This window comes from Nicotiana sylvestris, chromosome 9, assembly GCF_000393655.2.
Source record: "Nicotiana sylvestris chromosome 9, ASM39365v2, whole genome shotgun sequence".
In the NCBI taxonomy this organism is placed as follows: Eukaryota; Viridiplantae; Streptophyta; class Magnoliopsida; order Solanales; family Solanaceae; genus Nicotiana; species Nicotiana sylvestris.
In genome coordinates, this window is record NC_091065.1 from 80540635 (window position 1) to 80556361 (window position 15727).

Genomic DNA, 15727 nt, shown 5'->3' on the forward strand with positions numbered 1-15727 from the left:
AATAAGGTTTTAATCTTTGTTATAGGAGGTAAAAATTCGTAAGAAAAATTACTCACTCTTATAACACAGAGAAATACTGAGCACAATCTACAATCAAGCGAAAAGAACAAAAGAAAAAGTTCTTTTTATTTTTGCATTGGTTACTTTTTCTTATTGCATTATTATTATAAGTATATAAAACTGAAAAAAGAAAAAAAAAATGATGGGCCCATTGAAGTGGTGAATAGGATAGCAGATGGAAGAGTGAAGGAAATATGGTGGGGACCAGAGCCGCACCGCTCGCCTATGAAAGAGCAATTTTCCTACTACTTTAATTTAAGAATGGTGATTACTTATTGGATTTAAAGACTACCGACACTACGCAATCCTTTTCCCCTATTATATTATCGTCACTATTGAGTTTGATAGTATAAAAAATAATTAAAGAATAATTTTATTAGTGAAGTATATAACTTTTTATTGCTGGTGCGCGCATACACACAGTGAATGAGAAGTGAGGAGAGACATACGAGTCTTCCAAACAAAGGAGCACTGTGACAGCTATTCATACAAAGGTGACATGTGCGTTTACAATATTATAATGTATTGTGAAGCTACCTAAAAAGACAACCCAACTGGGGCGAGTCTTGGTGGTGTAGAAAGAGAAACTAAGTACTAGTAAATAAAGAGAGAAAAAGAACTTCTTTACTCTTTCAATAAATTTAAGCACATCTTCTATTTTGTTTGAGTAGAATAGAGACGTAAAGAAAGAGAAAGATAGTGAGTATTGTAGAGAGACTGGAACTACTACCCGCCTGATAATTGTTAGCTGCCCATTAGTAGAGTCATGTAGAAGCATCAAGTGCCAGCTGAAAATTTACCACATCTCTCACTGTATGTCTTTTGCCCTGTCTTTCTTGGGTTTTAATTTGATTTCAATTCATTTTCTTGCAACTTCTTTGCTGTGCTTATTACTTATAAAGATCTATGCTTATGCTTTATATTTCTTGGGTTATTTGGATTTGTCAATATTGTGTTTTGATGCATTATCCTATTGGTAAGCAAAGCATATTGCTAATGTTGGTTTATATAGATTAGATTTTTCAGTTGAGACGCTTTTGTTTTTTTCTTTTACTAGATAGGTGTTTAGATCTGTGAATTAAGTTTAATATACACTTTACAGACTTAATGTAATGTCTTGTATTGAAACTTCTAATTGATGAATTTGTAAACCAGTTATTCGGTTTGACTAGTTCTAAACAATGAGAGAGAGGTTCTTGATCACACATTTATGTTTATGGGGGTAAAATTAAACCAATGTATTGGTCTTACATTTCAGTTTAGATGATGGATTGGTAGAATGTTGAATACGGATTAGGAATCCCATGTTTTTTTTTTCAAGTCCTGTTGTACATTGTGACACTCATTTGAGATCCCAAAGTATGGTTGAGCTCTCATGAAATTAGTGCATTTGCCCGTAAGCTAAAGGAGTCATTTGAATATTCTTCATGAAAATCTATATCTTCTCAAAGTTGAAAATGAAATGCCGTCTTTGGAGCTTTTCTTATGCTTTATGATGCTACTCATTTGGTAACAGGTCATTATTTCTTGATAATATGGCTCATCATTTCATCTTTTGACTTCTTTTAGTTTTAATCCAGCACATTTCTCCTTTTCTGTTTAACAGATAAAGCAATTTTTCCAGTCAGTTGGTAATGGTTTTTGGTTTCCATTACAAACTAAGACTGTATTAGTTTAATAAGCATTTGTAACTCTTAGAATGTATTTAATGAGGAGCAATGGTAGAAAATATCACTTAATCTAACAAGTTCCATTTGTAAAACTATGTAGTGTTTGAGCTAGAAAAGCTTGACCTTCCTTAAATTGAGCGTGTCAATGACATGGTAATTTAACTTACTTTATATGAACTATTTCCTTGTTTGAAGAGGCAGCTAATCCTCCATTTTAATAAATAATGACCTCCACTATTTGCTTATATATTTAGGATTACACATGAAGGATAATAAACATTGTTGTATCAAGAAATCAGGTATTGTTGAAAAAAATTTCACCATCCTGCTTCCTGCTATACAATAAGTTGTAGTCTTTCTTGTGATTTTAATCAAGTAAACTCCAATTGAAACCATGAACATTCTTATACTACATGAAGAGACAGACGCTAAAAACTTCTAATGATTTGGTGGGCAGAGTACCCGATACCTGTGCTGGTGGAATAATCGAGGTGTACATAAGTTGGCGGAACACCACCTTTTTATTTAAAAAAAGAAGAAAAAACAGAAACCTTCTAATGATTGGTATTCCTTTTCTTTTTCCTGATAAGTAAGAGTCTGAAATGCTTTAGCCTCTTTGGTGGAGAAAGAAGACCTTGAAGTTCTTAACATGAAACTCTTAATTTCTGTCTTGTTCTTTTTCTTTTTTTTTTCCTTTTTTTTTGTTGGGAGAGAGAGAGAGACAATTAAGAGTTCTCTGATTAAAAAAAAAAAAAGAGAAGCTTCTTAACCATGATTACTCCTTCAGGTTTAAGAGTCAGAATAAAGTCCTTATTTTAACTCCTTGCTTCGCTGCCGAGGCTGATCAAATGACTTTTTTACAGTGGCACAACCATCTTCTCCTACGAATTTTCAATCGCTTGATATATTTTGTTGTAATGTTCATTCTAGATTATGCTTTCTTCTTCAATGTTCAAGTTTATTAATGCAATTTAATGATCCGCAGGACATGGGAACTTTGGCACCTGAATCTGAGGTCATATGCTCAGAAAATTACTTAGCATTGGGGCTAAAGGTATCTGGCAAGCAAAAATCAGGAAAACCCAGAGTTTTATCGCTTCTTTCAACACTTCTTGAGAGGTCTGTTCAGAAAACTGAAAGCTTATTAGAAAGTACTCAAAGAAAAGATGTCATTACAATATTTCATGGATCAAGAGCCCCCTCGCTGGGCATCGAACAATACTTGGATCGCATTTTTAAGTATTCATGTTGCAGCCCTTCATGCTTTGTGGTTGCGCAGATTTACATGGAGCGATTCATTGAACACACTAGTGCTCATTTAACTTCCCTCAATGTTCACCGACTGCTAATCACAAGTGTGATGGTGGCAGCAAAATTCATTGATGATGCGTAAGTCTGCCTCAGACATGATCTATATTACCAAAATTTTTTACCCATATGTTTACTCCATCTGGTCCATTCTATGTGACACTTCTTTTTAATCTATTCCAAAACAAACCACACATTTTTTTATTCAGAATCAATTTGATTTTAAACTTCTTATTTTACCCTTAATAATATGATTTTATAGTCACACTAATATGATCAAATGTAATCACAAGTTTCAAAAGCTTTTCTTTTCCTCTTAAACTCTGTGTCGAGTCAAACTTGTTCACATAAAATGAAATGGGGAGGGAGTTATAGATATACATGCTTTGAGATTTATTGTCATGTTGATTATTAATCAATTGGATAGTTGAGTGTTAAGAGTCGAACTTGAAGCTTGAACCCCGTTCCCACCCTATGCAGCAAGCTTTCCCTTAGGGTTACTAACACATAGTAGACTCACAGGAATTATTATACGCATGCATATATGCTGTTCATTATTTGCTGACTGCCTGAAGCTCAATGGTTTTTGATGTATTTTATTTAGCAACAGACCCCCTCAAGAGTGAGATGTAACATTTCATTTCTAGGAATTTGCTTGAATCTTTATGATGCTCTGCATAATTTTCAGATTCTATAACAATGCATACTATGCAAGAGTAGGTGGTGTAACCACAAAAGAGTTGAATAAGTTGGAGATGAAATTTTTGTTTGGACTGGATTTCCGACTTCATGTAAATGTCAAAACATTTGGAAGCTATTGCTCGCTCCTGGAGAAAGAAGGCACTCTAGGTCTCCCAATCGAGCGTTCAATCCAGGCATGTAGAATCACCGAGAGCTGGTCAAACAAAGATGATTCCACCTGTGCACAAATTGCAAGATGACGATTTGCAATGCTGAAGATATTATTACAAAGTTGAAAGATTCTTTTGGACGTGCAAGAAACTAAAAGATGGGTTTGTACTATATTGTTGTAGAAAATAGCCGTAGTAGTTTGTTATACTATATTGTTTTACCCATTTTTCCCTTGTGCAGGTGTTCTTTAATGTACTAATGTACCACCTAGGAGCCCCTGGCTTCCCCCTCCTTGTATTTGTTACCAGTATCATTCTTTTTCAGGTTCTGTGAAATTTCCCACGGATGTTGATTCCTATAGGGTTCGTATAGATTGAGGGACATGCTTGTTTACAGTAGAAGTTTTTTAGTGCTTTTGGACATCATTTTGTACAACCAAGTCAAGTTAGACTGCTGTACCTAGTAGAGTTTTCAACAACATACCCAATCTGATTCCACAAGTGGGGTCTGGGGAGGGTATGGTGTACGTAGAGAGACTATTTCCGATTGACTCTTGGACCTAGTAGAGTTTTGTTTGCATTAATGTACCTGTTGTAGCAATCGTTCACTTAATAGTTTTTTTTTTGGGGGGGGGGGGGGGGTAATTGTCAGCTATGTTACTGGCTAGACTAAGAGCTTGCTTCCAAGCTCACGCACAAATTCCAGCTCACTAATAATCACTGCTTGATACTGACTTTTCAGCAGTTAGGTAGAACATGGCTTGCTTGAGACACTAATGTAACTCTGAGAATCGATTCTAAATGTGAGATTTAATAAAAGATGAATTTTTGAAGAATTAATGAACAAAGATTTTAAAAAAATGGTGAAGGACATGACATGATTCCGGGTGTTCTCTGTCCAGAAAATGGATTTTGGGCTTAACTCAATCTATGATTGCCAAGGAGTTGAAGCGCCCATCCCACAAGGGAAGTGGGACTCAACGCACCTAGGGGAATAACATGAGAGAGTGAAAAGTTTTACTTCATGAAATAACTTCGTCGTGGAAATTATTTTTCTGAAAAAGAACAGGTAGTGAACTTTGAACATATGATCTTCAGTGACATCTTACAACAAGAAACTACCAAGTGACTGAATATTGGTGTCACTCAGAAGTAGATGTGAGTTTTAAATATTTTTCAAGCAAAAGGAAGGACACAACTGTTGGAACTCTTGAAAATATCTTTATAAGAATGGCTGTTCTGCAGTCTCAAAGAAACTCTTCCCATATGGGGATCCATCATTCACAAATCACAATGCATTCTTTTTAGATCCCCTTTTCTTGAAAAGAAAGAAAGGTAGGATTAACCAAAGACATATCTCCTTCCGTTTGTGAATTGAATTGAATGGATAGTTTCATCTCTTTCCTACCACTAAATTGGAAATTGCATAAATAGTTTTGATTGGCATTTTTTAAATAACCAAACAAATTGATTCTTGATAGAAATAATGTTAATGACTATTCGCTTAGCCGACTGCAGGCCAACAAATGTTTCTCGGTCCAACACTTGTCTGATATGCGAGCAATTGCCAAAACTAATAATCCATTTTCTACATTGCAAGATGGCATGGAGTTTTGGAGTAAACACTTTTCCTATTTGATGAAACGTGAATATCGTAGGAGGTTAGATCCTCCCCCTCAAAACACACACCCAAAGAGAGATACACATTCACTTTATATTAAAACTTGGAAGGAGAAACTTTCCAAAGATTTGTTAATACTCATTGAATTCCTGTAGTCTATAGGATATTGTTATCCACCAAAGAATACATCGGCTTCGAGCTATTAAATATTATAGCTTTTTCTTTGTGAAATAACTATTACTAGGAGGTAAAAGAAAGAAAATTTCTATGACAAGACAAGTTCAAAAATAGTTACCTTTCTTTTTCCCTTAATAGTTACCTTATGATATATGTACAAGATAATTACTTTGGTAAGATTAATAAATTAAATATTTAACTTTTCTTCCCGCTACTGCCATGTGCAACATGCACTAATTTTAACTTGATATCGAATTTCATATGTTCAACTGTGAATATTCTCGTCAAACCAAGACACTAGAAGGTGGAAGGAAATTCCCTCAAACTTGTCTTGATTGTATATTTTTTTCATTAAGCCTTTTTTCAAGAAATAATTTAGGGAATCATTTTCTAATATTCCAACTAGGATAAAACATTTTACATTAAAATGGAAAAAATATTTCTCTCCCTGATGAGCAAAAATCAATTTTCTTAGAGCTATTTTACCTTTTAACTTAATTTTATTTGTTCCAACTAACACTTGGGACATCATTACGCATAAATTATTTTCTGTATACTTAAATTTGATACTAATGTTTTGACCAAAAGAGTGATAGTATAAGCTCATTTTTTTTATCACAATGAATGTCACTAACCAATTTATGAGGTGGTGATCTCCATCTCTTCATAATTAGCTCGATGTCTAGTGGATTTGGTAGTATAGGAGTCATTTTCTGCTGGAAAATTTTTCAGTTTTTTGTTGGTAAGTAAAACTTTTCTAGAATTTTTTTAAAGAATAATAATAAAATAAGCAAATTGGATAGTGTTGTAATAAAATTTTGAGTAATATCCGAAGAGTTCCACAGAAATCTTGGATTACCACACCCGCTTACCTTAAAAATTTCGATTGAATGCTGAAATTCTATCACCTCATCAAAGACCACTAGGAACAACATAGCAAGCTTTGAAACTGAACTTTATAAGCTAGTTAACCATCCAATGATTTGGAATTGGTGCATCCAATGAGGATTTACATTAGCTCTCATTTTGAGACACTATTACAACAGTAACCCATTCCTGTACATACTCTCCCGTGGTTACAATTAAGAAAAGAACAAAACTGAATGTGCAGCACCCACCCGCATATCAGCTTGAATTGGCCTGGTAAGCGCCCTTACAAAGTAACTACGAGTCTCGGGTAATACACGTTGAATCAAATGTGAATACCTACATATGAAATTATAATGCCTTAATACACATAACAAGACAACTTAATAGAGTTCATACTAATCATTATGGGAATCTTCACTTCAAGTTGAATGACATGCTTTGCAATTTCACACACACCAAATAGACGTACACTTTCTCATAATGAAATAAGTTTGTGTTTATCATTAACAATAAAAAAACTTCACAATCACCTCTTATGATTCTAAAAATTTAAATGACAAAAAAGCATTTTATCATCTTGTGCTTAGCTATACTTGATCAAGCTTCTAGTTATAATTACCATAGAACAATAAGCAGTCCATATTCTACAAATTACCAAGTTGAAGTACTTTCTTTTTCCTTTTCATAACCCGTGTTTTTAAAAGATACTCAGGAGTTCAGGTTGACAAAGAATAGGTGAAAACTGTGTGCTAATGGCTGGCCAGATAGGTTAGAAGGATATCCAGTTTGGTTCGTCACCCACCGAACTCATAAAAATAATGTAATTAAGGATAGTGAAGGTCCAGGACATACCATGGCATGACACTTAATTGGTCAAACTTTTCCAAAATGAATACAATGCAAGCATTACGTAATGTCAAAGCATTAAAGGCCTCCGACAACTCGAACATGAGAGAGACACTTTCCACAGATATATCCTAGAATAGACAAACATCATTAGTAAAATTGTGACAGAAACCCCCCCCCCCCCAAATCTCAGCACTCACCTGCGCAATGGCATACTCGCAAAGACGTTTAAGGCCCTCTAATAGATACTGATCTGCAGCTCTTAGAAGATCCTGTGCAACATCCAAATTAACATCTACAGATCCTGTGTATATGTACCTGCAAGCAAGAGAGATTTGTCTTTAATAATGCAAGATTGACTTTCAAAATCTGAACCAAGGATGTGATGGTAATTAAAGTGCACTCTACCTCATCATCAACTCAAAAACATCCCATCGGATATTTGGGATCTCTATGTCTTTGGCATCTCTCTCCTGCAATACATTATCTACAGACTGTTAGAAACAAAATATCAAGCAAATATGTTTGGCTATTAGTTGTGACTCCTTTTGCAGTGGCCATGCATACACAGCCTCTCTACTGCACAAGGTGGGGGTAAGACTGCCTACTCACTGCCCTCCCTAGACCCCATTTGTGGAATTACACTGGGTTTGTTGTTGTACAAAAGAAAAAGATAATCAATAGAAAAAACACTTTACACAAAAATTGAAGATAAAGCAGGTCAGCTCTTGCATACATAACAAAGTTGCTAGCCATCAAATAAAAATAAAAGACATGAGGCTCACAGTTCGTAACTCGATGGATAATGGCCCACCCCTTTACCCTTCTCCAATTATGCACGATATCATCTTTAAAGTTATCAAGATTGATTTTTACAATGTATGATATCTTTTACACAGTTAGGAAATGAATAAATTTAAAACATAGAACGTAGACATCTTTTGGCTAGGAATACAACTCACCCGGTAGCCACCATCAAACATAGCTCGAAATGCATCAGAAGAAGCTAGTAAACAAATCCTATGGGCATAAAACCGTTTGCCTGGCGGAAGCACATAAAAAAGTAAGATACAACATTTAAAAAAGAAAAAGGGAAGAGATACATTTGAACAGTAAAACTGCTCTTACCCTCAACTAAAAATGTCACATCAGACAACGTAGAATTATTTACATACTGCTCTCCCAGATAAACCTGGATTTAAAAGAAATTAAAAGACAAAAATGAGGGAAAGAGATACTGCATCGGGATGGAATAAGCTTTCACTAATAATTTGAGATCAGAAAGGACAGAAAGAATGAATACAATCAACCAAATATGAAAGAGTTTAGGAGAACATAAAGTGGTCAAAACAATCAGCACCAAATAGCCAATATTGGGTGCTAAAAAGCAACAAGATTTCATCAAAATGCAAAGCACCTCAAATTCTCCCAAATGTCATCAGAAGTAACTCGACATTATCTACATCCTCAAAGTTGAAGAGTCACCCTAAACCCACTTTATGGCCTACTTAACACCTTAACCTGGTGGCAGAAACTAAAAGAATTAGAGCAGATGCTCCTCCTTATTTTGGGGTTGGGGGACTACTTTTCAGGTCTTCAAGATGTACAATCAGCATTTTTGGAACGGTAAGAACTCGGAAAAAAAATCTAAGTCTCATGTCTTCATAGCGCACCGCTTTGGAAAAAAATTAAGCATCGATCGATAGACACACAACTACCTCCTTGTAACCTCCAAGGAGGGGGGGGGAGGGGGATAAGAAGAAGATAGGAGCATCACATTGAGAGATGTTATCCAATCTACACTGAATACAAACAGCAAGGCAGATCACCAAATGGGTCACATAAAGTATTTGCAGTCAAAAACTACAACCATAGGGATGGGCATGTAAATTTGGAAACAACAATCGATAATATCAGAAACCACAAGGAAAGATGACCAAATATATTAAATTTGCATAGTTATATTATAAGTTTCAAAGAGTTGTTTCCTCCCTTTAGTATAAATTCTTCTTTTAGGGGTCGCTTGGTATGAGGTATAAGTAGATATAGTGTTGGTATAAAAATTTAATACCACCTTAATACTTTGTTTGGTTAGCAAACCTGGTATAAGTTATCCCGGGATTAAAATTAGTACCGGGATAACTTATACCTTGTAGGGAGTGGGGTAATTAGTGCCGGGATAACTTATACCTTCTTCTTAGAAATTATGCAATTGTCATTTTTAATACAACATACCAAACAGTGAATAAAAAACAATACCATGATAACTAATCCTAGCATAACTTATCCCAGCATAAGCCGTATTGTAACCAAACAACCCCTTAGTGAAAGCCTAATCTCAACTCTCTCACTAAGATCAGATCTGCAAACAGAGGTTCTTCCTAAAGGACCAAAGCAAATACCTTTCTTATATGCAAAGTTTTGAATAGGTTGAATAAGCCTATGACCATGCAGGAGAGTTTATGCTTCTACAAAGGTTGCATCTTTGATCCCTAGAGATCTGTTCATATCCACGACAACACTATTACCATCTCTCTCTTTTTCTGGGATAATCGTGGTGTCCGGCCAGCTTGCACGGACCTCGACTAATCTCATGGGATACCTGCCACCTCTCACCAGCAACAGGTACCAAGTAATTGTATCCACCAAGGCTTAGATAGATGGGAAGAAATCACCTGGCATTTTTTGCCTCATGATTCTCACCACTTCATTGACCACTAGGCCACACCCTTGGGTGCAACACTATTACCATCTCTTATGGGTCAAGGCTAATAATGCAGAAACTGTTTCTACACATAAATATCTATAAATAAACTTGGAAGTTTCACAATCCACATTAATGTCTAAATCTGAATCCACAATTGCCTCTTGAAGCAAAACTATTGTAGATGTAAATTTTCGGCCTTATCCTAAAATTATGCCAATTATTCTAAAATCAAGAAGGCAATGAAGATGAATGAGAAATTTTGATTATCTTTGAAAGGTCCTAGTAAGGTCAAGCAATGATAGTCTGACTAAGCACTACAGGTATAGCAGTGGAGAAATGAAACAGAAACCAACAAAAAGTCAAAAAGTAAAAGGCAATGATCTAAGTCCTGCTCGAAGAGAAAGTTGAAGAACCTTGATAGTGCAATCAAACAAAAAATTAAGAAAAACAAACCTGAGGTATAGGGGATGGAGGAGCAGCATCGACTTGCGAAAGTGAGCTAGCTTTGTTAGCCAATTTGCACAAAGCTACAGAGCCATCTTTTTGGTGCTTCAAGTTTGTTGATTCAAGGAGCTCCAAAAGCAACTCTAATCCTAGAAGTGCATAATCGACATAGAAGATATCGTCATTGCCTAACCAGAACCCATAAAAACCCAATCTCAAGTCTAAATCAAACTTATACCATCGTTATTAATGAAAATTGTTTTTTGGTCATCTGGTGAACAAAGATGGGCCAGGGCCAAAGCAACTCGTCTCTGAATAACCTTCTCCCCAATGCGCATCAAATATATCAGATGGCCCAATATCTACAAAAGAAGGAGAAAAAGATTACATATAAGGATGACTAAACTTATAAGATTTAACAAAAGCACCTTGAGAAATGTAAAATTAAAATGTGGAGAAGGGAGGTAAGTTGCATCCATGTCATCAGAAGTCAAAGTTTGCTATTGGAACCAACAAAATACACTCATGGTTTTTTGTTCTCCGGTATGCATATGCCCTTCATCGCCAAGGTAAACTCACAGAAACAAATAACTTAAGATATAGAAACTTACTCGTCCGTGGATCTTCTCTTCTAATCTCTTCAATGTCTTTGCTACACAATCTCTAGTCGGCTGCATAGTCAGTGAACTCAATTTAGGAGCTCGGGGCAATATGTATAACAATAATAATCCAAACTCATTTAAGGTAACAAAGGTACCTATCCTTGAGAGAAAAGCATAAAATTGAAGAATCGCAAAAAAAGGGGAAGTCAAGAGATCATACTTGGACAATAAATTCTCCATCCTGAAGCTTTTGAACACCTCCAACCTTTATAAGATCAGCAACATTATCCTAAAGCAGAAAGTCACAGTAAGTCTAAAGAAGCATGTAAGTGCATGAAACTGATTATAATAAGAGTATATATGATCTGGTGACATGCAGCACCTCATTATCAGCAAGCCCATATAGAGCGAATGCAGCATTGTGTTGCAATGATCCATTTTTTGAGTCAAGGAGCTTCAACAATGGGATAATTCCACCACAGTGAGCAATACCAGCCTGATTGTGTGTGTCCTGAACATCATGGAACCACTAACTCTCGGTCAATAACGTAGTACTAAATCCTCAAATCAAATTAAGTGCTATGAGAAAGAAGAAGAGAAGAAAATGGTCTGGCGCTGGCATTCCTCATATTTGAAGTGAAATAGGAGCTCCCAAGGAAGTACAAAAGTTAAAATACTGTTCTGTACCATAATTAGGAACATCACAGTATCTTGATAAACTATTTTGCTTGGGCTATTAAAGTTTAATTAATGTTACTTTTCAAAACTGTTGTCATGTGATCGACGAACATGCATCAAAAAATTGTGAGATATAGAGCCACATATCATTTATCTACATCTGAAACAGAGCTAGTGATGAGGAAATGATACAGATCTGAAGAAGCCTGTCAGTAGAAACTGTAAATCACAAGAGATCGAGCCATTTCAGAAAATTAAGTGATGAAGAAGATATCCTCAAAATCCACTATATGATATTGTTTAGAGGCAGTACTATAGCTTCCAGAAGGTTAGGGTTGATTAAACTTCCATATTGAGAAATCATTACTATTATCCTTGCATAAGTTTTCTGCCCCAAAAGCATCAATTTCTTATCCTCTTAGAGATTACTCCACATAATCATAGGTAGATATCATATTTCAAGACCTGCCGAAGTTAGTGAATGTCAAACAAAAATTATGTGAATTAACAGTTGCTCATCTACAAATGATTATCATAATCAACCATTTTTAATAGAAACCTTTTGCAGCAGCAGAACAATCAATAGTCCAATGGGACCAGTACAAAGGTCATATAAAGAGATCATTAGCATGCTTCACACTTAATCAGTAATCATCAAATAGAAGTTTGTGATAAATCATCCCTAAGAAAATTTGAAAGTCGGAAAGATAATTCTTGAATGGCAAGCTTACATCAGACAGCCAATAGTCCAAGTGCTACTACTAAAAGAATGAATAGAAACAGATTGTCATGACAAGTACAAGAAAATTGTGCAACTCAAGATTTATCAGGATGAGGAATTACCTGTGCCAACCTCCCTAGAGCAAAGGCTGACATTTCCCTAAGTTGAGCATCTGGAGATTGCAACATCTCAATTAGTGGTGGAACTGCTCCTCTTTGCACAATATGAATCTGCAAGAGGTTTAAATGGATTTTACATTGTGTAAATAAGATTAAGTTGCTCAGAAATGCTACTTAAATAAAGAGTTTCTCCTATGAAGAAAGTGATAGAGCTTATTAATCAACCTTACAGTCTGTATCAGTTGCTGCAAATTGTCCTAGCAGTAAAGCAGCTTCCCTTTGGCTCTCTGAACAGGAGGAACTGGCATACAAGATTTATAGTGAGCAAACCACAGAGGAAAAAAGAAAAGAGCATATAGTTGCACAGATAGGTCCTTCTAGAGGACTCTGCAAATAATAACGCACGTATCAGAAATGTTAAAAATGATCAGGTCACTCAAAAGTTATGAGAGTTCATTATACCTAAGTAGCCCAATTACAGGTTGTAAAGCTCCTGCAAGAAGAACTTCTTTCTTGATATTTGGTGATGAGTGCACCAGATTTCCGATGACTCCAACCTGCCACCCACAATTTAATTAGCTTTGTGGATGACTACCAGATGAATCAAAGTCAAGACCCTAGGTTATATTAAATATCATATGTGCTAGTTTATCATGACATTAAATGATGTCTCACCGCTTCATAGTGTATAGCAGTATCTTCAGACCGAAGCATTAGTATAAGAGTAGGGAGTGCATTGCATTCCACAATCTGCAATCAATTCACACAAATTAACATAAATCAAACAGATAACCATAGAAATATTCAAGATAAATTTGTAAGCAATTAACCTGATTTTTGTTCTCATCATTCTTAAATGCCAAAGTTCGTAAGGCTCCTGCAGCTGCTCTCTGCACCTTTGAATCAACAAACTCAAGCAATTCAACAAGTGGAGGGATGCCACCTTCAATCCTATAGTCACAGAATACAGATGAAGTAAGAAATAGAGGTCTTCTTTCTGCAGATGCTAAATAACAAAGTTTCCAGATAAGGAGCAAACTAACCTAACACGAGTTTTGATGCTGCTGTTTTCATGAGCAAGATTCGTGACTGCATCAGCTGCCCGACGGATAACACCATTGACTGCTCGAGAGTTCTGAGCATCTCTGTGCCTCTTCAGCAGATTAACAAGATGAGGCAAAGCTCCAGCATCAACAATGAGTTGTTGGTGCTCTGGCTGTCAGGCATAAATATAAAATATATTAAAGAAGAGAGAGAGTAAATATCTACTCCTCTGAGTTTCAGAAGTACATAAAGTACGGACTATCCAGAATGAAGTAGAAAAGCAAATTTCTTTTCAGCATGAGTATGATATACAAAAAATTAAGAAGGCACATAAGAAAAAAAAAACAAATACTCCAAGTGTATGAGTTAGATGAAGTTGCAATGATGGAAAATCATTTATAGGCAACATAAATATTGTAATAGCAGGCAGTTAACTCAAAACACCCATCTTACACTGATTAAAACTAATTTAAATCTGCACATGTTCCTACTTGGAAATTATCTACTTTGCAATACACTGAGGTAATTAACCTTTTACTTGATTTGCACACAAAAAAGTCTTCAAGATCTCCAGCATTCCGTTACCCTTTCTTCTTAATAGATAATTTCAGAGTCTAAGATACAAGTAAAGTTATAATGATAGATTGATAGTTTTTCAAAGATTGCCCTTGCAACATATTTGGTAAATGCCCTTGCCACAAATAAATTAAACTAAGTGCTCAAATAATACAGCAAAATGAAAATCTCATTTACAGTAACGTATTCCATATAATACATAGCTCTTGTAGCAAAAGCAAGCTCTTTTCTACATTTTGACTATCACCAGAAGTATGAGATAGTTTATACAATCATCTGCAAAAACAAACTGGTTTTACTTCACCGCATCACTGAAAGATGGCTATCATACAGTATAAACACTGAGAAAAATCTGAAAAACGAGCTGAAAGCTTACTTTTATAGCAAGAAGCCCAAGCGTAAAAGCACTTCCTTTCTCAACCTCATGTTCGTATGGCATGTGACTACCTTCACCTTCACTCACATGCGGCGGCGCCTCTAGATGCTGCACCAAAACCGGAACAGCACCACAATCCACAATTACGTTCACAATTTCCTCTACAAAAACACAAATCCTCAATTATCAAAACCTACTATCACTCTCAAACTAATTAAAAAGGCTATCGAACTCTCCGCATGAACATCGAAAAATTCTGATCAACTGGAAATGAAAAGCAAAATCGAGAGTTTTGCGTTACCGTTTTTGGCTAGTTCAGAGAGAACGTGTATACCGCGTTTTGCGGAGGCTCGATCTGACTCGGATGAAGAAAAGGAAGATTCTATAACCTCAACCTGTGTACGGACTTCACGCGCCAGATCTTGATGAGCTTCTTCCGAAGATAAAGAAGATGAAACCGTTTGATCTTCTTCGAGACCTTCGTGTAGCTTTCTCTTCAAGCTCCTTCTACCAGAGCTCGACGAGCGTTCGCTGTGCTTCTGGTTCTCCATGGGAGAGTAGATGAGGAGGAAAAGGAGAAAAGGTGTGACACAGAGTAATCAGTGTGTGTAGTGTGTGGGGGGCAATTTAGGGATAAAAATGAAATGTTTATGGGAGTGCTTTGTTTTAGGTTTTTATTTTTTGTACCAGGGGACCTTTTTCGTGCAATGCCCGCGTTTTACAAAAACAGTAAATTTTGGGAATTTAAACTTATTTTTGGTGGACTCCCGCCATTAATCCTCTATAGGGCCAACGACACTGCCAAAAAACCTTTTTATAACCCAAACTCGCGAATCAAGTAATGTACAACCTTCGGCTTCAAGCTGAATTGGCTCAGCCTGTAGGCCTTCTTTTAATATCTTTAATTTATATGACAATATTTGATTGAACATGAAATATTTAAAAAATATTAGAAAGTTACTATTATTAATATTTGAATAGCTATAAATTGTCTCATTAAAACAAAAATTCATTGGGTCAAGGGAGCAGTACTATTTTTCTGACTATCTGTGAGCCT

General features: G+C 35.8%; 2 protein-coding genes across 4 annotated transcripts; one reads left to right on the top strand and one right to left on the bottom strand.

Moving 5' to 3' along the window:
* Positions 1-491: 491 nt before the first annotated feature.
* LOC104249363 (cyclin-P3-1) lies at positions 492-4325 on the top strand. 3 transcript variants are annotated; one of them, XM_070156214.1, is made up of 4 exons: positions 1831-1883; positions 1985-2029; positions 2716-3119; positions 3727-4325. In XM_070156214.1, the coding sequence occupies exons 3-4, from the start codon at positions 2719-2721 to the stop codon at positions 3977-3979; spliced, it is 654 nt and encodes a 217-aa protein (XP_070012315.1). In that variant the 5' UTR covers positions 1831-1883; positions 1985-2029; positions 2716-2718; the 3' UTR covers positions 3980-4325. The 3 variants fall into 3 exon arrangements, with proteins under 3 accessions (XP_070012316.1, XP_009804077.1, XP_070012315.1); XM_070156215.1 differs by lacking the exons at positions 1831-1883; positions 1985-2029 and adding an exon at positions 492-554; XM_009805775.2 differs by lacking the exons at positions 1831-1883; positions 1985-2029 and adding an exon at positions 608-873.
* Positions 4326-6626: 2301 nt separating this feature from the next.
* LOC104249370 (ARM REPEAT PROTEIN INTERACTING WITH ABF2-like) lies at positions 6627-15390 on the bottom strand. Its single transcript, XM_009805786.2, has 19 exons — positions 14972-15390; positions 14671-14831; positions 13718-13890; positions 13505-13625; positions 13350-13424; positions 13137-13231; positions 12900-12975; positions 12678-12785; positions 11539-11667; positions 11377-11445; positions 11166-11225; positions 10793-10916; positions 10564-10703; positions 8532-8595; positions 8366-8445; positions 7812-7876; positions 7604-7721; positions 7410-7534; positions 6627-6893 (listed from the first exon to the last, which is right to left on the bottom strand). The coding sequence occupies exons 1-19, from the start codon at positions 15219-15221 to the stop codon at positions 6770-6772; spliced, it is 2157 nt and encodes a 718-aa protein (XP_009804088.1). The 5' UTR covers positions 15222-15390; the 3' UTR covers positions 6627-6769.
* Positions 15391-15727: the final 337 nt, after the last annotated feature.